The following is a 24243-nucleotide window of genomic DNA, read 5'->3' as shown; positions in this document are numbered from 1 at the left end:
CAGGTGCCATGCTCAATACAGCAGCATCTCAGAGTTCTCAAATCAATTAATTAGCAGAAGTTATTACTCCACCACATGCGCGTGACATCATTAACAACAGCCTTAAATTGTTGAACTAATGTGGCTCAAACGATGGAGCTGCGACCGTGTTCGGGAAACAGTCGTGACTGGCTAGTTAGTTACCACAACAATGCATATGGTGGTTTATCAGTGTTACATCGTTGTATACGGGAAACGCACCCCTAGTTAGGAGTTGATCAAAATGGTTGGATGCATTCGAAAGCTGAATTTATAAGCTTTAAAAAATGACACTTAATTATTTTTAAAAAAGTAATATAAAAGATAAAATAGACAGAAACATTCTAGGTTTTACAGTCTGCTTGCCAAGTGTTCAATGGAGCTCTCCAACTGATTTCTTCAATTCATGGGTTTAGGTATTATTTACACACTAAAGATGCAATGAATTGTTTTGATTTTGGACTCATTTCAATCTGCTGTAAATAATGCTATGCCATTTTTTCACGATCGGAGCATGTTTCATGAAATGACAAGCGTAAAAAGCCATGAGAAAGTTACACCATGTGCGCATTTGGGGTTTTATGTCTTATAACTCGATGACCAATAACTTTAGATCTAAATGACAGATTATGGTATGATTGGGCTCATTTTAATCAGGAGAATTTTCTGCCAATAAAGCAATATGAATTGAACTGAGTTGAAATTAATAATTGATTACTAAGCAATTTGATTAGATTGTTATCTTTCTTTCTTTTTTCAGATCGAATGCCATCAATGCAGGAGGTGGTTTCATGTGCCTTCCAATGACAGACAGCCAGTTCAAGAGGGCTCAAAAGGTTGACTGGAAGTGCTGCCTATGTAAATAGTTTTAAATTCTGCAAATAGTCTAATGTATTATAGTTCTTTAATGTAAAGATCCAGGTTTGGGTGGGGGGGTGGAAGGCGGGGGTTAAATTACTTACAGTAACACAACCAACTGTGAAGTGGTCATGTAGTTCTCGGTTATAATGCACACCTTTTAGATTTTTGATATTTATTAAAATAAACTGTCAAATCATATATAAATATGTTGTTTATTTCACTACCGAATGGGCTCAAACACAAAATATATATCATAATTTAAAGCTCAATAGCATTTGAGGAGAATGACTCACAGTCATAAAACCAACTGTAAAGTGTTCATGTAGGTGTCAACTATTATGCACACCTTTTAGATTTTTGATATTTATTGAAATAAACTGTAAATTCATATCTACACTGTAAAAAAAAAAAAAACTTCCTGTAGAAATTACAGTTACAACAAATTATTGTTTTTTCGTAAAAAAAAAAACAGCAATATTTACATATGATTTGACAGTTTATTTTAATAAATACAAAAAATCTAAAAGGTGTGCATTATAACTGAGACCTACATGAACATGTTACAGTTGGTTGTGTTACTGTAAGTCATTTTCCTCAAATGCTATTAAGCTTTAAATTATGATATATATTTTGTTTGAGCCAATTCGGTAGTGAAATAAACAACATATTTATATATGATTTGACAGTTTATTTGAATAAATATCAAAAATCTAAAAGGTGTGCATTATAACTAAGAACTACATGAACAGTTCACAGTTGGTTACTGTAAGTAATTTTCCTCAAATTCTATTGAAGTTAGAAAAGTGTATACCAATGTCGTATGTAACTTTAGAGACGGTCCCTAGATTTGCGAATATCGAATGCTGGGAAATGACACCTCTGGCCATTCCGTTGCGTCGTTTGTAAAGTCACAGATACTGTACGGACAATACGGCTCAGTTTTTCTATGTATCTTGCTCTGTTGAACGGCAAAAGCGACTTTACTAGGCTATACTGGATTTACACCATGCATCTCCTGTCAGCGGGAAAGCCGCGCCCCCAGCTATCACAAGACCCGAGCAAGTCCATGGTTGACACCCTCTCATTAGCATGTTGTGCAGAGGAAAAATAAATGCGGAACTACATTCAGAAATAAATGAGTGATTAAAAGAAAACAGTTAGGATGAGTTTAGCATTTCCTTAAACATTTTCCATTTGGCCACCAATTTATTTTATTTATTTGACTACTTTCATCACACGTTTAATTATTTATGTATTTAAACAAGAATACGTGTATTTATACACACATTTATTTATTTATTTGCTTATTTATTTATTTTTATTTTCTGCAGGTTTCGTCCTCCATAGCCTACTTCATATGCTGATACGGCTAAATGTTTTAATGTACTCCCTTAATATTTCTCTTGTGGCCTGAACATAGGCTAGTGGGAAAAAAAAATACAAATAAATAAATAAGAAACGTTCGTGTTAAACAGGTTTTTTTTTCTTTTAAAAAAAGTCGCTGCTTGAAATAAAGCTTTTTCATTGATGATTGCCCACAGCTAAACACGTCTCCAGGTGGATGGGGCAATCGGCTAGTGGAATAAATAAATAAATAAATAAAGAGAGAAGAATGTATTTCGTATAAGTCGGTGCTTGAAATAAAGGTTTTTCATTGATGATTGCAGTGTTAATAATTTTAATTATAGGCCTATAATTCATCATATAATAGGCTAAACCTGTTTTGAAAGACCTTTTTAAAAACATTTTCAATGAGGAGTAAGCTAGCCTAATCTTTATTATCCTCGCAGCGTGTCAGTTATTCGGTGATGCGCTATGAAATTATTGCGGGGCAAATTAATTGTAATATTAATTTAATAATAAACGTAACTTAATAATAATAATAGGCCTAATAGGCTAATAAGAAGAATGTAACAGACCTGAAAATGCCAAATTAGATACAACTAAAGTGTATAAAATTATTTTATTCAGAAATGTCATTTTTGTGATGTTTTTTTTTTTTTCAATTATTTAAATTAATAGGCCTACAAATTAGGAAACAGGTGCAGTTAATCGCCGGCGTCAGTCACAAAATTTATATATATACAAATTAATAAAAAAAATAGGCTAATCTTTGTGAGGACTACTGGCAACAGCTGGTCTTAAATTCTTTAGACACTTAAAGTTACCGTTACTTGCGGGCTGATTGACGGGCTCTCTCTCCCTCGTATGCGTTGCTGCTGTTTTTCTAACATTTTCTATAACATTTTCTACAAACACATTTTATTTACTTTAGTTATTTGAGATGTTATAATAGTTCTCTAATTGTGTTCAAATAGATTAAACAATTATTTAACAAATATTATATTTGTATAATAAACTGGGGGGGCCTTCCATCAGAGTGGGCGGGCCTTGTCCCGTCATGCCCGTCCGCTGCCTATACGCCCCTGCATGCATTGTAAAGCTCAGACTCTAAGCTTTCAAATGATTTCCATTTGTTGTTGATCAAGGCAGTGGTTTGAAAAATATGATTAGTAATATTTTCGCGGAGGGGGGAGGGCGGAGATTCTAAGCTTTAAAATTATATCTATTTTGTGTTATTCCATTATGAATTTTTTTCTTGGGGGAGCTGTCCCGCCGGGTTTAAAGGGTTAATGTACTAATGTACTTCCCTTAAAGAACTCCTTGACATTGCTAGCCTACTTTCTATTTCATTGTCTTCTATTTCAGTAATTTAAACTTAGAAATAAACAAGTAACTTATTAAATCGACCATGTAGGCTATAGGCTAAGTACTGGCTGCATAAATGTGTACAAAGTAATGAGCTAAAATAAATCAAACAAGACCATGCTGGTAGACCAGCATCTGAGACCTTGCTGGTAGACCAGCATCACCAGCAAGACAATGCTGGTTTTTCCAGCAGGGTAGCTCAATTTTTGGGTACAAATTTGTTGACAAAATAATGGTTAAGTAGCTCTCTCTCTCTCTCTCTCTCTCTCACACACACACACACACACACACACACTATCTGACCAGCAGAATCTGAGTGAAGAAAGCCTGACTAGCACCACCTGACTGCCGTCCATGGATTTACAGACACAACAAACACGGCAAGAAAGGGCGGAGTTAATAACATTCGCTACTTTCCACTGCAAGACAACAAATACTGCTGAACATTAATAGAAAAGACCATGGAAACAGTTTACAGTAGTAGCCTACAGTTATTTTTTATTTATTTTTTCATTTCATAGACACCACAGATTTTTTTCCCTTTCGCCCTGCTCCTTTAAGGCACTTTCTTCTCTGGGAAGTGTGTGGTAAGTAACGTTAGGGCATGTCTTCGAACTTTTAACGACTGCATTTTTTGTGCCGTTTGTTTTAACAAATTATACAAACTTTAATATGTATGGTGGGAAAGCACTGTCATATTCAGGAAAGAAGTTAACGTTAAATCCAGTGATTTGCCTTGACTCTGTTGATGTTGACAAATTTGCATGAGGCAGCAGGACTAACTAACTAACAGCCGTTACTTTGATTTCCTTTCTCAAATAACCTTGCTGTCACCTCTATTTTGTCCCCAATATATCCATGTTTTACCTAGGTATGCCAGAATTTCAGAAGCGGGTTTAGTGCATACATGTCTCTTGGTGTCTTATGGTTTATAATCTGACAATAAACTGAGTTTATAATCATTTCTGAAGAATCACGTAGCCTGACACTGAGGACTGGAGTGATGGCCGATGAAAATTCAGCTTTGCCATGACAGAAATAAATCACATTTTAAATTGTTGTTTAAAATTATAATAATATTTCACAATATTATATTATTTTTACTGTATTTTTGGTGAGCATATAGCCTACTGACTTATATAATTCCTGAAGTTGCTGATCTGGGGTCTGTTCTGCCCAGCAGCATATAACGTTGATTCATGTAATTTTTCAACAAAAAAAGCCTTTTCGTTCTGTCTTAGGATGACCTCTCAGTTCAAAGACAACTTTCAGCATGTGATGATGTTCTGTCTGACCGCAACATCAATGAGTGTTTAATATTCCTGTTTTTGCTCATCTGACTCTCAGTCCTTTCTTGATCATTTACTAGGACATTCTAATAATGGACACAGAACTTTCTAAAACTGATGACAACTGTGGCGATCACTCCACTACTGAAGTAAGTCTTACCTTGTCTGCCTTTTATATGTCTGTACTCGGTCCCTCTCACTTTCACTTACTGACACACTGACATGTATTGCATGCTCCATGTGTTGTGTGTTAGTTAAACCTTACTTAATGTTCCACATACTTGATCTTTTTTTGTAATTTCACTAGTTCTTATAGGTGATAAAACATGTTGTAATAGGAAGACATCTGCTTCCCCAGCAGGGCATGGAAAAAACAAAACAGTCCTTGGAGCCCTGTGAGAAACCTGAGGATAAACAGTCAAAATCTATGCAGGTGGGCTGGGCATTCGTTGCTTTTTAAAGATGCAACTTTGTAAATTATTTGCCGGCTAAATACATATATTACAGCTCAGATTTATTACATCTTTGGGTGGCTCTTAGGACTGCCTTTAATCCAGTCAATTTCAAAAGGCATGGGCATTTTAATCAAATGTTTATTGTCAAAAATGCACTTTTCTCTTTTATACCAAGGATACAGGTTCTGGATTAGATACAGACGAGCTGGTTAATGTTGAGACCCAACCAACATATAAGCAGGTAAATAAAGTTTCATCTCTGCACTGGTTTCTAATGTAAAGAAAATGTAACTGCTTTTGTTTTATTATTTTATTCTTTTTATAATATTTTATAATAAAAAATTACAGTATTATTATATTTATTTGAAAATTATTATCATGATTTTCTTGTAGATGTGTATCTTGTGACATTCCTGTGTTGTTTGTTTATTAAAAAGGCTTAAGACTTTAACACTCGATTAGGTTTATATATACAGACATTACCCCTAAACTTTGAGGTTAATTGAAAACATGTTGTAACAGACTGGTGAAGTTGCTGCTGTTTGTTTAGGAATCTTGTGCAAGTCTAGCTTGGTATGGAAGCTGTTCTTTGAGCATACCTTTGGGCTTTTTCAGCAATACTTTTAGATTTTTTTATTGGCATAGCCTAAATAGCAGTAACCAAAGATAAAAGGCAAGTAGACACATGCACATCAGAATGCTGGGTGGAATATGACTCAAATTGTTGTATAAGATCATCTAGCAGAGGTCGAATAAAGTAGTTCAATATCAAAGCAAATTGTGAGGCTACAATTTAAATACTTGTCTGAAACATGCAGCAAATTGTGCTGTTTTGTCAGGCAAACATGAAAGGTTAACTAAAGTTTTTTTAATGGCACTTCTGTTAGTTTATCATTTTGTATTCTGTCATCAATTGCATTCTGTATTTTCTTTGTCTTTTTTCATAAATACAGATTATAGGCCAGATAAACACTTTTAAAGTAATTTCTGAATCATAGGGTTATATGCATTCTACTCATCGTTACAGGACACTAGCAATGAAATCATGGAAAAGAAGTCTGACAAAGTGGCTGAGACACCAGGAGAAGAGGAAAATCCAAAAGTAAGCACCCATTTTACCATTTGGAGTAAATTCTGATGGCCTTACCATTGCATGTTTTCAGAGAACCAAAACAGGTGATCTGGACTTCATCCCAGTCGAACAGCTTTAAACCATATGACATTTTTACAGCAAAAAGGACAAAAGAAGAAACCCAGAAATCCATTTATGCCCCAGATTGCAGCAAAGGTAAACATTTTACATGTTTACTTTTTTAATATGCTCACAGTTGTTAGTTAATGAAACCATGTGCTGTTATTTCAGAAAAAAACAACTCCGAAGAATGGAAACCAAAATGGAGACAGTGGCAGTGACCTTGCAGAGGTGCTGTAATGTCCTAGCAGTTCTTTTAATCAATAACTCTTGTGACACTGAAAACAAGACACAACCAGGCAAAGAATGAGAACTGAGAGATGTGGTATCCTAAATATAAAAACCCACTGAGGCCTTCATAAACTGTTTTACGCTACAGGTCAGGTGACAATAAATGAGCCATGCATTGGCTTGCCTAACAGTTGCACAAAAAAAGTGGAATTCTATATGTCTGCAAACATTAATAAGAAAAGTTGTGTCTCTAAAGCAAGCATTCTGTGCTTCTATTATTTTGCATCTTGATTAAAAAATGAACAATTACTATTTTTTTACTCAAGCAAAAAAAAAAAAAAAATCAGCTTACAACACCAAATAGTGATTTTTGCAACCTGTTACAAAAAACAAAACCACACAAACACACTACCTTCCTACTTGACTCACAACTTCTGCAATTTCTGTTGGTTTCTGCATTGGAATTTTCCCTTCAAGTTCCGTTTTACACGTAATTGTCCAATCTACTTTTTGTTGTTGTTGTTTTTTCCCCCTAAGACTAAAGGCCCCAAGAAGTCCCTCATGGAATGGCTGGATGAGTTCCGTTTAAGTGAAACTCAGAGAGAAGATGAGGAGGTTGGTTCTATAAATACAGATCCTTGCCTTTGTTTTCTAAAAAGACAATTTTTTAGTCATCCTAAATATGTCTGTCACAGGAACTTGATGGCCTCATGAATTGGTGGAACACTGTGGAACGTGAGTGGTCCTACCCTGTTTGTCTACTTTCAGAAACACCCACCCCACATACTTATTATTTAATCTAATTAACAGTAATTCATTCTTAATAAAGTTCTGATAGATGGTCCATCATGATCTGGACATGATATTCTTAGTTATTTTCCTCTCTTTTTGTTTTTACCAATTTAGAATGGGAGGACATGCCCAAAAGTGACAACATGACAGAGAAAGAGGAAGCCAAGTAATTCCCAATTCATTCTGTGTGCATGTGACATGACAAAGTGAATTTGACTGACCAATTGTCTTTTTCTCAGGGCTTTTGCTGTAACAGCTGAAAAGGTGCAAAAGGGCATACGTGTGTTCAACAAACTTTTCTCAGAACGGGCAGAAGGACTGTGGCAGCACGTGATCGACCTGCATGCCATTGCTGATGGCCTGGACCGCTTCAACAAGAAAACCAAGATTGCCCAGATCACTGGTGGCTCCACCAGTGCTGTGGGAGGTGTTGCTACCATAACTGGCCTCATCTTAGCACCTTTCACAATGGGAACCTCTCTGATTGTCACTGCGGTTGGTCTGGGTGTTGCCATGGCAGGTGGTCTTACCTCTGCATCTGCTGGGATATCCAGTACCGTCAACAACTCTTTGGATCGCAAGAAGGTGGAGCGCATTGTGGAAGACTACCAGGCGAAGATGGCTGACCTTAACAAATGCATGAAGTTTATCAAGCAAGGCATTACAAACCTAAGCAAGTTCAACCGGAATAAGATGAAGAAACATGCATATAATCAAGACTTCCCTTGTTTCAACAATATCTACGAGGATGGCGCCATGGCGGGCAAAGCTATTCTCACCAATGCCAATGAGATTATGCGTGTGATGCAGATAGCCAACGCGGCCGGAACCACTGCGGCACGTGCTGTGCAGATCGCTAGTATATCCACAGGTGTTCTGACAGGGCTTTTTGTCGGGATGGACATCTATTTTGTGGCCAAGGACTCCCATGAGCTGAAAAATGGTGCAAAGTCAGAATTTGCTGCCAAGATTAGAGAGGTGGCAGACCAGCTGCATGAGGGCTTGATGGAATTTAACATAATCCGAGATGAGTTGCGGTTGACCACCACTATGAAAGAAGACAAACCATTTTGAAAAGCTCTGTAAACACTCCCCTGAGTTTATTTTTACTTTCAGACTAGATGATCTATCTAAACAAATTATATGGTTCTAGAACTACTGACTTTCCTTATTAGACAGCAAAGGAAATTCGGGATCTTATTTTGTTTTTATGACTTTATATCCACTGATTGTTAGGGTATATTTGCTGCTTTTATAAGGCTATTTTGTATTTTGTGCATTTTTTTGTAAAACAACCTGATAAAGAACATTAGTTAGTTAATTATTTATTACATTTAATTACTTGCAAATTTACCATTGCCCAATATTTATGTCACTGATGCACCTATCTATCTATCTATCTATCTATCTATCTGTCTGTCTTTCTGTCTGTCTGTCTGTCTGTCAACATTTTTGATGGTTGAAATGTCACCACAACTGTGTGACAGTCTTAAAGTGATTTTAAAAACCAATAAAATATATTTTCACACAGTGAATATTGCAGTAGGTTGTGCTTATTTCATTTTGTATTTATTCTCCAATAACTTTTATGGGTTTTCTAAAAAGTTTTCAAGGCGGTTTTAACGTGACCTTTATGTAACAAAAAAAAAACATAGGTTAATTTGTTATAATAAAACTCAGTACCTGGGCCAAAAGTAACAAACATTACTTGTTACTTGTTTAGTGGAAGTGAAGAGATATGATTCACCATCGTCACAGTACCCTGCTCAACCGCCCCGCTGTGCTGTCTTTACTCAACACATTAACCGGGCAGCGGGCGGAGCTTGACAAAGTTTTGACATGCCGTTTCCCTGTAGCTGTACGCATGGGAACCTAAGGTAGGCAAAACAGTACTGTGAAATATCGTCACGATTGTCAGTTCTGTAATGTTTATTAAATAAACTATTAAGTTTCGGTAAGAGTCTTTTGTGTTTGTCTCGCCCACGCAACGTGTCATTCCAGAACAGACGCTTTCTCTGAGACTAGAAAAACCCACAATAACGACAGAACGAGCTGTCAGCTCGTAAAAGAAAAAGAATTCTACATTGTTGTTTGAAAATAAAATAAAAAGTGAGCAAACCAAAGCGCATCTTAACGAACGTTTAATGAAGCGCCTGGAACGCGAGGCGTTGAGGCGTATGTAGCCTACTGTTTGCAGTTGTTTGTCATCATGAATTATGTCAGTGTCTGGCGCTCCTGACTCTGAAGATTGTTTTACAGTGCACTCCTGTGCAGTGTTACCTGAGTAACGCTTCATAATTATAGTTTACATTATTTTACCATGATACATTGTGTAAACATGTTTTTTTCTTATGTTAGAAATGGAGAAGTGCAATTGTGATTCCAGAGGGAAAACTGAAACAGGAAGCTCAGACCTCCCGTAAATGAGGTAATGTGGTTATACCAGGCAAGGATACAGTCATATGATAATAAAATATCACTCTTTGTCAGGGCGTCATACATGACACTGCTAAAATAATTGATGGATTTTTACCATTTAAACACAAACATTAAAAACAAAAAATAAAGTGGGGCAGATTCAATTCTCAAAACACAAAATACAAGTTAGTCAACCTAACTCCATTAATGCTTTATGTCAGCTAATCACAAATAGTCCACAAAATAGTGGAAGAATATATAGACTTCTTTTACCTTTTTTTTAATCTGACTGCGAGATAGGTCTAATAATATTGACAAGAGATTTGATTATGAATGTCTGTTGCATTTCAGGAAATAAATGTTTCCAGTAGCTGTTTAATTATGACATGAAAAGGCAAGGTAAGTTTATTTGTATAATACATTTAATACAGTGTCTAATAAAGAGTGAAAAAAGAAAAACACATTTTACTATAAATTAAGAACATGAAGATTATGTACAAAATGGAAAAAGGAAAGAAAAATAAGCAAAAAAAGGCTAAGCATTTATTATGTATATTAAGCATTTATTATGGAAGTGATTATGGAAATTATTTGAACTATAGTTAGGTATTTAAAAGGAAGTCATGAACTATTTAATGAACCACTAAAACATGTCTGGAGATGATTGTCTTCATAATCTGTGAAAGAAGTTGGTGTCACGGTTGCACTACTGAGTGGAGTGAGGAGCAAAGAACGGAGGGAGACGAGGAGTAGATCAACCCAAAGAGATTTAATTATAACAAGGAAACACAGAAAACTCACGTAACGCATGTAGACATGAACAATACTGGACGCTGAACTAACAACCGGGGACACTATTTAAATACATGACAAGACGAGGGGATGACGAGACACACCTGGGATCAATGGAAATAAACGGGGAACACCTGGAATTAAACATAATCAGGACAGGAACCGGAAACTAACCAAATAAGGGCATAAACACTGGGACACAGAGAGCACATGGGGAACAAAATACAACACAAGCCTGACAGTTGTGATAATTAATTTTACTCTCTGTGGGCCTGGTCTGACAGAATAACATCCATGGACATGAATCCCGAATAGAAGGGTCCACCCCAGAAAATGTCCAGTGAATGACATAGAGCAAGAAAATCAAAGCGAGAGAAAACTCTTTTTATAAGTTTATGTGTAAATGTAAGATATTGACTGTATGTTAGCAAAAAAGGCACAATATTTTAGAATGATTCTAAATAGTATGAGAATATTGTAAAGATTAGCTAATTAGATTGGCTTTTTTTTTTTAGAAAATACAAAAAAGCTATGTTCTTTCAAGGTCATTTTAAAGCACGATATTTAAAAAATAAACTGCATTAACGGATTTGTAAGTAGAATTGATTTAATGGTGAATATTCCTCCATAGGTGTGAAAGTTGACAGACAGTGACTAATTCAGAGGAAAACAGCAGATCATTCAGGTGAGCAATATCATATGTCATTGTATAACACACTTAAATGCGCAAATACTTTTTAGCAACCACATATATGAATGACCTTCCAATTTGTGTTTTGCGGTGTGTTTTTTCCTCTGCTTGTGCTATAGAAAAAAGCAGATTCAATGTCCAGGCTTTCAGACGTAGTTGAGCACTCATCTGAGACGAGACAGTACATGTTTAAGGGTGTAGGAACAGGAAGCTTTCACACTAAGGTAATTCGTTTGATGTAACCAGACTCTCTCGTAATATCTGGGCTTTCATTTGCAATGGTTAGTTGACTATTTTTTTTTTCTCTAGGATGAGAATGGTGAACTCGCGAGCAATAATGATGGTCTGTTGGAGAACAGCAAAATTAAGGTTAATGTATGTAAAGCTAATGTATGTTTTGTCTTAATGCACTTGAGAGTTAATATTATGGTTTGATTTCTCAGAATACTGTTCTGAATCTGCATTGATTTTGCTTTACAATAAATAACATTTTGAAATATAGGCAGATTGCAAGGAAGAATCTGATTTAGTAATATGTAGAATCTATACAGTAAATATAGCAGTGGCATGTTTCTGAGAAGAATAATTTAATCTTTTCTCAGAACAAGCTAACTGAGAGTGAACTGTCGGCTCTTAATGATCATCCATCGGGCAACGATAACCCAAAGGTCTGTCATCTTATTATAAACTTGACTTTTATCATAAATGGTGTATATTTATATCCGATTCATAGTTTTCATTTTTATGATGAAAATGTTTATAGAATGCAAATTTTCTTCATTTATCAGGGGAACGCTGCCATTTTCAGCCGGTTGTTTAAAAGAACTAAAACGTGGACGAGACTCCCTGCACAAGAGGTAAAACATCTGGTGGAGCTTTTAGACATTAAAATAGTCAATTTAAGCCAATATTTTTATTCATGACAGACAACTGAAGCTATTTCATATAGTCATATATAATCAGTTATTAGTGTTGAAATGACCTGAACACGATTCAACAGCACCGAGGTACCAGAATGTTGCTATTTTCATCCATTGTGTCTTACATACATGCTTTGCAGATAAAAATGACATTACATCACACGGTTAGTGTCAGGCCATGAAACTGTACCATTTTTTACCACTAGGGGGAGGCAAGAGACTTCCTCAGTGAAATTGACCACAAACCAGCCAAACCCTCAGGAGAGGAATCTCATGGTCAAATGAGATGCCTGTAGAGTGGCACATACATTTTAAGCTAACGATTATGATCTTATATGAAAGATAATGCAAACTTATAAGAGATTTGGCTCAGGATGGCTTCACTGCCACCACTGACAGTCTAGCCAACACAGCAATAAGGTTTGTTGTGATTACAGTACACCTAACATCACATGACATCACACCTTAGACTGAATGTCCAGTGTGAATCACATGGTTTGTATTGACACAATATGTTTGGATTTAAAAAGAAGTATTTAGTGCTCTAAGGACACCACAACAGCTCAGATGATCCACCCTGTGTCCACAAAAACATACAGTAAACGGTATAAAATGTATTGCTATAATTGTGGTCAAGTTTTTTTTACAGTTCAGTCAGTAAAATCATGCTTTGATGTTGCACATTACACAGAATAATGCAACCTGCAATTTTGAAGCTTGTCTTTGGTTTAGCTCACAAATACTGTCTGTATGTCTGATATTACCTTCCTCTCTTTCTTAACAGGAAGAGCCATCATTACAACATGGAGAACTCTCAGCTGGCAATCACAACAAAACACAAAACAACAACACCACGGTGTGACAAAACTGCAGCCTTGGATGCAATCATTTATTCTTAAATTAATGTCTTAAAATTTACATTTTGCAATACTGTCTAATTTTTTATATAATTCTTGTAGCTTTGCATAATGTGCTGGTCTTCTGTCTCTTTACAGGAAGAACCAGCATTGAAAAATGGTGATTTTTCAGGCAGTGACAATCTTGTAAGTCACAATGACAGTAGGTTCAGTAACAACAATCACATTGGCCATGTATAATGAATTCAAAGTCACACAAAATGTCATTCTAACTCTCAGATTAATTTCATTAGGAGGGAAATTCCTTGTTTAATTTTCTCAAAACATTTCCTAGAGGAGCTGAGGATACTTCTGAAGAGGTATATTGCTACAACAAAAAATAATTGACATATGACTGTCTATTTTATTTATCTGTAGGATTTGTGTATTTTTTGTATTGCTACTCCTGCCTTCCTGTTGATAATGCACAATAGTTACAAGCTTTCTTGTTGTAGGACAGCCCACCGTTACACATTAAACTGCTGGCCTGTAATGACAATCTATTATATCTCTCCAACAACAACTTAAAGGTGCTTATCACAACCTTTTATTTATGTTATATAGTAAGATATATGTATATTATTGTAATTGCTTAGTCACCTGCTATTGACAATAACTGTCCTTTTTGTGCAGGATAACTCAGCAAAGCTAAGTGGCACTTTCCGCAGTTCCCCAAAACCAGCATTACGTTTTCCTGCTGAAACGGTAAAGCATCTTCCTCTACTTATTACTGTATTTAGATTTTATACCATTTTTAATCAAATTAAAATGACAGTTTATTCAATATGTAGGACCCGCTAAGTGAGCACAGTGAATTTACAGACTGGGATTATAACTTCTTGGACACTGGCATTGAAAAGGTACTTTACCAAATTGGTAAAGATTTTAAGTTGCCTGCAAAGTAGATGATGTTGTGAAACAAATGCTGAACTGTTTCCTCTATTTGATAGAAATCTGTACCCAGAAAATACCATGACAAGAAACTCTCTAACAGTAATAACAAAGTAAGCCTCTCTCTCACTTTCTAAATAGAGGAGTACTTGTTTTCTCTTCTGAAGGTCACAAAAGTGGCATACATAGGCAGGAATATTGTAGGAAATTGAAGTCCATAATTCTACTTGCCACAAACAGTAGTGGAATTTGACTTTTTGTTTGCACCTGAAATTATTTACAGTGTCAGTTCACATTGTAAAGTAACTCATGTGCTGTTCACATTTTCTCAGGTTGTGTCATTTAGAGTGAAGAGAACTCTACCTAGAATGTCCACATTTTCATCTAGTACGCAGGTAGTGTTAACACTTTTGTAAAATATCACTTGATATTTTACATCAAAACAACTGCCATACTCTAAAATCTATATAGGATTCAGATCAAGAAGATATGATTGAGGTGCCAATGGAAATGCAGCAACTGGGGACAAATGAGGTGAGTTATTGTTGCAATGAGTATGTGAATGAGTGTACATTATGGACATTAGAGTTTATTGCAGTCCTTGACTTATTTGACATATTATTATGCCATCAGATAATAATTAATTTCTTATTCTCTGAATGTTACAGGACTGTACTTTTGAAATCCTGCCACTGGAGATGGCTGCCTACCCAACAGATTTAAATTCTTTAGAGACAGATGAGGTATATTATCATTATTGTTTCATTATTATGCAATAATGTTAATTATGATATTTATTTTAACCTTTTATTTCTCTCTTGCTCTCTTTTCACAGGATGATGACCTGATGGACTGGTGGAAAACTGTTGAGGGTGAGTTGGGTCAAATTACCTGATCACCTATAATGGATATGCAAAACTACATGTTTTCAAAAATGACTAGTCTCCTAATCTAAGTTGACTAAAATTAATCAGTTGGACGATTGGTTAATCTTTGTCCCTCATCCCTGTTACTATATCTAGTTTAGATCACTGTTAGCAACTTCATTTGACTTACTGACTTTTGACAGGTTGGAGTGAATGGAATGAAACAGCACATTTTCAGGAGGACGACGAGGAGCTGTGAGTAAATGTGGATTTTAGTTTAAATCATTGTCTAATCGCCTCCACTGATCTTTTTTAATGTTTTGTCAGGGCTGTCGAGGCTGCTGCAGACCGTGTGTTCAGGGCCGCCCGTCTCTTTGTCAGTCTGTTCAACCAGCGTGGGGCATCTCTGCAACGTCATATTTTAGAGTTGCTTGCTCTGGCAGACACTGCTGACAGCTTTCATAAGAAGACTGTGAGTGCAGCTGTTGGAGGGGGCGTAGCTAGTGTGGCAGGGGGCATAGCCACCATTACTGGACTCATCTTGGCACCCTTCACCTTTGGCACTTCCACTATCGTCACTGCGGTGGGTATCAGTGTGGCAACAGCTGGAAGCATCACCTCAGCCACAGCTAACATCACCGATGCGGTTCAATCCAAGATGGATCGCAAGAAGGTGGAGAAGATGATCCAAGGCTACCAGAATGGGATCAGTGACATCAGAGATTGTCTGGAGTTCATGCAGGTATGTTTAGCATTCCATCTGTGTGTCAACTGTCTGTATGCCAGGCTATCATTCTCTCTGTATGTTGATCTATCAGTCCATCTGTTTGTCTATTTGTTTTTCTGTCTGATTGATGTGATTTTTTCTTTTGTGTATGTAGGAAGGAATGAACACCCTACAGGAATGGGATTTTAAGGGGTACTCTGAGAGTGTGGTCAACACGAGTCTTAGTCGTAACATAAAGCATGTGATGAAGGAAGGTGGACGAGCAGGTAGAGCCCTTATGATAAACACAGATAGGCTTATCAACACTGTGAAAGTTCTAGGTGTTGCTGGAGGTGCTGCCAAAGCCGCCAAGGCCGTCAGTATCACCACAGGGGTCATGTCCACTCTCTTCCTCGCCCTGGATGTCTTCTTTCTCGCCAAAGACTCCAATGAACTTAGCAAAGGTGCTAAGACCAAATTTGCCTCCAAGCTCCGAGAAGTCTGCAAAGAGCTTCAACATGGCCTACTAGAACTAAACAAAGTGAAGACTCAGCTTCAAAAGACCATGGATGGAGTGGAAGAATATGAGGAAGAGGAGGAGGATGAAGACCATTGTGAGTCAGATCCTGTTAAACTGGCTCTACTTGAACAAGAAATAGATCAGTTGGAGGAGAAACTTGACCAGAAAACTATGCAGCAGCAAATGAACCGAAGCAAGAGAGGAGATGCTGAGAAAGAGATGCCAAAAAAAGAAATAAAATGAGGAGTCAAAGAGATGAGTGAATGATAAAGGGTCTTATCAGTGAGCCAACATATGGAAACAACAAAAGCACTAAATTGAAAGATTTGAAACGAAAAATGGTAAGTGGGATGGAATAAAGCAGTTGAATTGAAAGGACCTGGAAAGATTTAGAATATAGAAAATAGAAGACTTTACACAGATGTTAAGGGGCTGAAAACTGATTATAAAAGGAATCTAATGAGACAGAAAGAAAAGAAGCCTATAAACACTCATGTTGTGTTATTCAGGAAAATCAAAGATGATATAGTAAGAAGTAAGAGAAAAACAAGTAGATTTGCATTTCTTTAAACAAATACCAGTGGATGCAGACTGATGCCACTCAGCATGCGTCTTTTTTTAATGTGTGCTACACACGAGAATCAACATTCTTGTTATTTAACTGAAAAAATTGTAAATATGGTAATCACCATGAAGTATTTTAAAGTAAAGTAAAATTAATTTTTAGGGTTGTAGGTAGGACCTGGAAAGATTTAGAATATAGAAAATAGAAGACTTTACACAGATGTTAAGGGGCTGAAAACTGATTATAAAAGGAATCTAATGAGACAGAAAGAAAAGAAGCCTATAAACACTCATGTTGTGTTATTCAGGAAAATCAAAGATGATATAGTAAGAAGTAAGAGAAAAACAAGTAGATTTGCATTTCTTTAAACAAATACCAGTGGATGCAGACTGATGCCATTCAGCATGCGTCTTTTTTTAATGTGTGCTACACACGAGAATCAACATTCTTGTTATTTAACTGAAAAAATTTTAAATATGGTAATCACCATGAAGTATTTTAAAGTAAAGTCAAATTAATTTTTAGGGTTGTAGGTTTAAAACAAACCACTAAACTTTGATATTTAAGGTGTATCAATAATGTTCACTCTTGTAAACAATGTAAATAAATAAATTAATGAGAATGTGTGTGAAAAAACAGACCACTGTAAAAATGTGAAGGGCTTACACAGCATAAGGGTTGAGTCAGAAACTTTACCCTCAACCTGTTTTCCACGGCCTGTAGTCTATAATTAAGATTCTCACAATTGGCTAGTGTGGTTTACAACACACACACACACATGTTTGTTTCAGTTCCTTCAGCAATATATCCAAGAAGCAGTCTTTTGTGGCTTTACATTAATCAAATTGTTCTTGTGGAAAAAAAAAAAAAAAGGAATCTACCTTAAACCAGTAATGACAGAGTGCACTACTAACTATCATTTGTAGGTAAAAAGGCATTCTGTAAATCTAGATTTATTTTCTTTATGAGTGCGAGAACTTTAAATGAGCAATTGTTGGAGCTGACCTAGTGGGTAGTTCATGTGTTCCAACACATGAAGCTTTGGGGTATGTGCAGGTGACACAAATTTGGATTATAATCCTATTTCCTCCTCTCTGCCCACAAAAAATAAAAAAAAGTGTTTATGCTGGGCTTTATGCAGCAAAGATGTAATGTATTTTTGTTATTTTTATGTATTATTCGTTTTATGTAAATATATACATTTTTTAAATTAAAAAAAACATTTTCTGTTTTCTGTTAGTCTATTAATAGGTAGTTTGTTTATGATTTAACATTTATTTTTAAAAATGCTTCCTAAAATGTGTTATTTTTCTCTGGATTTATGCAATGCATAAAAGTAATTTTTTTTAATGAATGCAAAATGCGTTTTTGTATTTATTTTGTAATAAATAGCCTAACCCTTCTCTTATAAAAGAGCAATTTATTCAATCCAAAATGGAATGTTTATTGGCAAACATGTTGAAGATTAGCCGACAGGCTGTCGAGTCATTGTTGTGAGATTTTTCCTCACAAGTTTATTCAGCGTACTCCGAAATCGAGATAAGCATCTATCTATCGACAACAAAATCTCCTACTTCCATTCACGGCATCCAAAAACAGTGTTGAGCTTCTTTTTTTTTTTTTTGCTAACATTGAAGGGTCCTTGAAGCGCCTCTGATAAAATCCACCTGCAGCAGAGCCATAAGTCACAGCTAGAGGTGGGATTGAGGACTCTTCTGCAACCTCAAATGACAAATGGGACACAGTCTCATGAACTTTTAATGCATGCGAGCTTTGCTCTTCACATCAATTGTTGCATTTGTGACAGGGCCTCATGTTTCTCTGCTTGTGTGTACATAGGCCTAAGACTGAAAGAAAGGGAGAGAATGCCCTCTGCTGTTGAAGAAAATGTGTGTATATGTTTGGTATTTGGGGTATTTATACAGTTTATAGCTATTCAGTGTTTATAGTTTTTTTTTTTTTTAGTATCTATTAAAGTATGACGGCATCATCTCCTCTCACAAGATAAACATTTGCATGTCCTACACATCAGCACCCAAACATAAGTAGCCTAAATGTGCATTCATTAAATGATCAAATGAAGCTGAAATGAACTACTGAATGTGCTTCATTGCAGGGGACAGCAGCAAACTAGCTATAAAGCTATAAATAGCTTAATATTTTGGGTTATAAATAACAAGTAGAAATAATCAAGAACTTTTTTTACCCTTCACTTTGTGCTTAATACTTTACCTGCATTAATGTTCTGCTTAAACACATTATTTTAGATCGCAAGTTTAAATAAATACTACTACAGCCTACAAGCAATATGCATTTCCAGTATCCATTAAATAGGTTTGATGGTAAGAAACAAACTAATGTTATATAATGCTCTTTACTTTATATAACCATGGACTCACTGCCCCTAGGACATACAATTCTTGCTATTGAAGCATATATTTTAGACTGAGTCACACAGAGAAAAAAGAAGCAAGTGTGGGTTAGAGCACTTAAGCACACATAAGCACATGCACAGGAAAAGAAGTACAGGGCAATACAGGACAAGATAACTGTCCAACAGTAAAATGTGTCATCCTTTATATAAAACACAGAATAATAACATATGTATTCAATTATTGCATTGCCAGCGACTATTTGAAAACGATCAAACACAGATGACATTTTCATCACACCTGTCTAAATGCAATTACAGACATCATTTGTCCCACTAACTGTGATAATCATGAGTCTATCTGCTCTCATTATTATGAGCTATTCTGAGATATCTGTAGAGACCGCTTTAATTATAGGGGAAGGAGAAAGAGAAAGACACTTAAAATAGATCAAATGGTACACTTTCCTTGATAATCATCTTCATTTGACTCACCAAAAATGCAAGGATCTCGCTGCATGCTTGTAACTGGCAATAAAGCAAAAATTAAAGGCATTATGCTCATTTCACTGAGTATGACATGACTTAAAAAGGTTCTCGACCTTGTGCTAAATGCAACCAGCCAGTAAAATACAGTAAATTGAGCAAAAATGTTATACTTTGCCTGTTTCACACGTATTTCAAGGCCAATTGCATGAATAGGGATCAATTTGAAAATAACAAGCTACTTCATTTAATACAGGGGTGTCAAACTCAGTTCCAGGAGGGCCTGAGCCCTGCAGAGTTTAGCTCCAACCCTAATTAAACACACCTGATCCAGCTAATCACGTCTTTCAGGCTTATTTGAAAACTACATGGTTTGTGTGTCGGATCAGGGTTGAAACTAAACTCTGCAGGGCTGCGGCCCTCCAGGAACTGAGTTTGACACTCCTGATTTAATACAATTCTTGATTAAATACCTGTCCAAAATGCAGAAATATGCAAGATATTGCTATTGCTAATTCTTCTGTTAATGTCAGGTTATTATATTTTTTCTGTTATCAAATAATCATTATTTAGTCTGCAGTTCATATAAAGAAATTTTGTTAGCACCTTTACAATTATGCATTAAACTAACAATAACAACAAGCAGTTCCTTTGTTACTATATTTATTCATCTTTGTTAATGCTTTTAATAATGTATTAACATTAACTAAGATTAATAAATGCATTAGAAGTAATTAATTGTTAGTCCATGTTAATGTAGTTAACTAATGCTAAACAGATAACGGTGTTACAGAGATTGCTTTATTTTTCAAACACGCGTCATTTTGAAAGAAAAAACAAAACAATTAAGAGCTACCTCTAAGAATACATTTACAACTAATCTACTTCATATCTATGCTAATTCACACCAGCATGTTTTACTGTAGGTGCAGTGCACCATTTGGTCATTACCGCCCTTTGAATTCTTGCATTTATATAAATTACATTTTGCATTGATGATATACTAAATATACTGTATTAAATTATAGATGTGTGTTGCGTATGTCAATAACACGTTCCTACCTATATTTATGTCTACAGGAGAGGAGAGAAAGGATTGAGACAAATCTAGACAAATACAACGAGAATAAAATCTGCAATGTCTTTTAATGTGAAAATCCTTCTCTATTCTTATGTCCTAAACTCTATTCAACCCAGCATGTTGATGCCACAGGGCTATCATTTGTTTTCCAAACCCCTAATTTCCCACCCACACTTGGCTTTTCCCTTTTCTCTGTTTGTTCCTTATTAAATCTCTTTCCATTTCGAATATTGCAGAAGGCTTTTTTGTCCTCTGCACTGATCCTTTCGTTCATACTTCCCTTTTCTACTTCTTTTTCTTTTGGAAGCGTCTGAACTGACTCTGTATTGCCAAAGCTGCCTTTTCCGTCTCTGGTGCATCCAGATCAATGTCAATCTCTTCTTCAGGTTCTTGCATAGGGTCCACCGGTTTCTCCTGGGGGGCTGAGGGGCACATGACATAGAAACACTGACAATGTCGATGACATAGTAAAAGGATTTCTTACATTTATTTTTAAACCAGTGTGTCCTAATTCAGGCAGGTTAAATCCTGTTACATAAATTGTTTATACATTTTCATACCACAGAACTGTAAAATACGCAACCATTCTAATATCTCTAATCAGAACATATTTTCATAGTTAAAACTGAAGTGTCTATTTGTTTCGATGTTAAAATATTTTCTTGTATCTTAAATTAATATGCAGGGATGTGCTGCAGAAATTATGTATTTTTGAAGGCCAAAACCTGGAAATGAGTTATTTATCACTTCCGGTTCCATCTACCCAAAGTCAATGAGTTTTTTGAATGGGTTATTGGTTAAATGGCAAAAAAAAAAGGCCTGTGGTTAAAACAAGGTTAAGATATTTCACTTTTTTTCTACAACTTAAAATATATCAGTAATACCCCGTAATTATTTTTTTAAAGCTTTAATTGTCTTGAAAAGAAGGAAACAGATATACTGCATCATGCCGACAGGTCACACTAGGTCAAAACCAGCTGAATCATTCTTCAAAATATCTTCTTATTAGATGAAATATCCCTTTAAGTTATTACGAGCTCATTTAATTAGCTGATGCGGTTTGCAACGTCAGGGCTTTGGTGAGATGAAAGGGTAAGTCAGCTGAATATACCCTGACCTTATGGGAATAACCAACCTCCACTAGATATGCAATAAAGAACGGTCTCTAGAGTAAATGTGTGCTTCAGTTCTCGTGGGTATGCGTGTGTGCTTTTTTGTTAAGAGAGAGAGAACTGAACTGATATTCTATGATAAAAATAATAAAAACAGATAACAATCAGACTGGACTAGTAGACATCTGTTTTGTGGTTGGCTACACTTATATTTGTACAAATATAAACCTGGCCCTATGTAACCGTACAGTTCTGGTGGAGAACAAAATATGGAGGAGTTTTCAAGAAGTCAATTATGAAAAATTCAAACATGGTGTAATGAAACGCATTAACGCACCTTTTTTATCTGTGGTGGGCCCCTGAGTGCTGTTGGGAGGATCAGATGAACTGTTCTGCAGGAAAGAGACGGCAACTTTCAGCAGGTTTAACGTTGTGTGAAAGCATTCATACATGCAGTATAAACAAAACAACATTTGTGAATTTTTATGTGTTCTGCCATTAAATTAAAAGCTGATATGGGCTTTCTGAGTCGTGTGTTAGGACAGTGAGCGATAAAGACCCCTTAATCCCCATCGGTTTAATCCTCCTTTTTTCAATTCTGTGTGCAATCTGGAACAGTGGCACTCAGCCCTGGAGAGGATCGCCATAACATGCAAGCTTAGTGTGTGTGCATGTGTGTGTATATTTGATATTATTTTTAAAATTAATTTATCCTTGTTGACATTTTTAGTTGAAGGTTCATGAGGTTCCCAAATATGTTTATCTGTTTGATATAGGTTAAATAAAAGTGTGCATTTGTATTTTTGCTGAAGATAGAATCCGTCACCATCCTTATGTTGCCTTTTCAATGTGCACAGCATGAGTAAACTACTTGAGGCCAAAATGCATTCAGTATATCTGTGACCTTGCTTCTTCAATTACGAAAACAAATTAGCCTTGAGATGATGCCCTAGATTTGAGTTATTCATATAGACACTGACATCCAAAATGTGAAGTTTAATTCATGTATTTCTTGCGTCACTTTAATGTGTACTTTCAGCAATGAATTGTTAGTTAACCTGAAAAAATCTGTATATTTGCTTTTAGCAGGTAATATACTGCAAATACTTCTTACATAGCTTCTGTAAAGCACAAAATGTCATCAAGAGAGAACGAAATAGAACATTGCATAAACACACACACATATTATCCACTCTCTTGCTGCAAGGGCTCTTTCAAATGCAAATCTCTGCAGCACATCCCTCTATAATCCCCCTTTTTTTTTGGAATGAAAGAACCTCTTCACCTTACCCTAACTCTGAACTTGCCTTGTCTTCCTCTCTCTAGTAGGTTTTAAAGCATACATCCACCACTCTCTGAGCTGTCAGATAAAATCCCTTTGAGCATTAAAACATGACAACTTTTGTCTCAAGAGATTTTGTTTTCTTGGTAGGCTATATGCCATTCTGTTGTTTATTTTCTGTCTTATAATTTGCCAAAAGTAGGTTATATGAGTATTATGGAGGTAAGACTTTTCACACTTGGCTTTCACACTTAAAAGACTTGATGATGAGGGGGGGAAAGATCCCATTCAGCCAGCTGGCTCCCAGTGTGTTGGCTATTACTTTTTCTCTGCTACATTACCTCAGCCAGCTCTTTATTTTCACTCTCACACATCAGTGATACACACAAGCCTCACGGCACAATCTCCATCTGCTAATTAGCCAAGCTCATATCAGCAAGGTCAAGCTCCCCTGAGCCACTTATTAATTGCCAATTAATGGGACGCACAAAAGAATGTAAAGCACCACACTTTCATTTTAAACCAGGGAAATCTAAGGATTTATATTTTCTCATTGCGTAAAAAGCATTGTAAAATGTAAAATGTGTAAAATTTATAAAGAGTAGATGGCATAGTTGTAAACCCACCTCAAATGTATTTTTAGTAAAGATGAAAAACACAACCCTTTTATATTTCGCATCTTTACTTAAGAGAAATTGGAGGGCTTGACAGCTAAGCAATCTGATCTTTTATTGAATTTATTGAATCCTTTTTTGCCTCAACAAAGAATATATTTACCTTGAACGTAATGTTATAGATGTTTATACTTTTGTTATAAATTTCGAATTAACTTTTAAATTAATCTGCTTTATCAGATTTAAAATAACAAATGAACACTTACCTCACTCATAGTTCTGAGAGAAGTCGAATGTCGTTTTGGGTTCGCGGGATAATTTGTAGCGTGACTTTGAAACACTAAATAAATGAAATCGAAATTTCCGGGTTTTTTTGTCCGAGTGCTTTAAAATTATGTCAGAACAACTGAACCGAAAATATTATGCAGAGAACTGAATCTCCATCTCTCATCCCGAAAAACACGCCCCTGCTCTCTCTCTCTCTC

General features: G+C 35.9%; 3 protein-coding genes across 10 annotated transcripts; 2 read left to right on the top strand and 1 right to left on the bottom strand.

Moving 5' to 3' along the window:
- Positions 1-3904: 3904 nt before the first annotated feature.
- Positions 3905-9074, top strand: LOC107738150 (apolipoprotein L6-like). Of its 5 annotated transcripts, none has more exons than XM_016549860.1 (11): positions 3905-4175; positions 4958-5026; positions 5239-5310; positions 5508-5573; positions 6360-6434; positions 6564-6620; positions 6696-6755; positions 7293-7370; positions 7451-7490; positions 7662-7713; positions 7787-9074. In XM_016549860.1, exons 2-11 carry the CDS (start codon positions 4970-4972, stop codon positions 8619-8621), a joined length of 1392 nt encoding a protein of 463 aa, XP_016405346.1. In that variant the 5' UTR covers positions 3905-4175; positions 4958-4969; the 3' UTR covers positions 8622-9074. The 5 variants fall into 5 exon arrangements, with proteins under 5 accessions (XP_016405346.1, XP_016405344.1, XP_016405345.1 ...); XM_016549858.1 differs by having other exon boundaries at positions 5236-5310; XM_016549859.1 differs by having other exon boundaries at positions 4830-5026; positions 5236-5310.
- A 279-nt stretch (positions 9075-9353) lies between these two features.
- LOC107738148 (uncharacterized) lies at positions 9354-16781 on the top strand. 4 transcript variants are annotated; one of them, XM_016549857.1, is made up of 22 exons: positions 9354-9424; positions 9906-9975; positions 10317-10364; positions 11389-11442; positions 11568-11672; positions 11758-11817; positions 12051-12116; positions 12237-12305; positions 13153-13224; positions 13364-13411; positions 13519-13584; positions 13720-13794; positions 13898-13969; positions 14056-14124; positions 14215-14268; positions 14488-14550; positions 14627-14689; positions 14824-14898; positions 14991-15027; positions 15225-15276; positions 15349-15763; positions 15903-16781. In XM_016549857.1, the coding sequence occupies exons 5-22, from the start codon at positions 11583-11585 to the stop codon at positions 16488-16490; spliced, it is 2034 nt and encodes a 677-aa protein (XP_016405343.1). In that variant the 5' UTR covers positions 9354-9424; positions 9906-9975; positions 10317-10364; positions 11389-11442; positions 11568-11582; the 3' UTR covers positions 16491-16781. The 4 variants fall into 4 exon arrangements, with proteins under 4 accessions (XP_016405343.1, XP_016405340.1, XP_016405342.1 ...); XM_016549854.1 differs by having other exon boundaries at positions 11758-11823; XM_016549856.1 differs by having other exon boundaries at positions 10317-10368; positions 11423-11442; positions 11758-11823.
- Positions 16782-20506: 3725 nt separating this feature from the next.
- LOC107738244 (Purkinje cell protein 4-like protein 1) lies at positions 20507-24213 on the bottom strand. Its single transcript, XM_016549964.1, has 3 exons — positions 24025-24213; positions 22200-22254; positions 20507-21172 (listed from the first exon to the last, which is right to left on the bottom strand). Exons 1-3 carry the CDS (start codon positions 24031-24033, stop codon positions 21036-21038), a joined length of 201 nt encoding a protein of 66 aa, XP_016405450.1. The 5' UTR covers positions 24034-24213; the 3' UTR covers positions 20507-21035.
- Between the last annotated feature and the right edge of the window lie 30 nt (positions 24214-24243).

This window comes from Sinocyclocheilus rhinocerous, unplaced genomic scaffold (genome assembly GCF_001515625.1).
Source record: "Sinocyclocheilus rhinocerous isolate Xijiao unplaced genomic scaffold, SAMN03320098_v1.1 scaffold254, whole genome shotgun sequence".
Taxonomy (NCBI): Eukaryota; Metazoa; Chordata; class Actinopteri; order Cypriniformes; family Cyprinidae; genus Sinocyclocheilus; species Sinocyclocheilus rhinocerous.
This window is presented reverse-complemented; position numbering and strand designations above follow the sequence as displayed.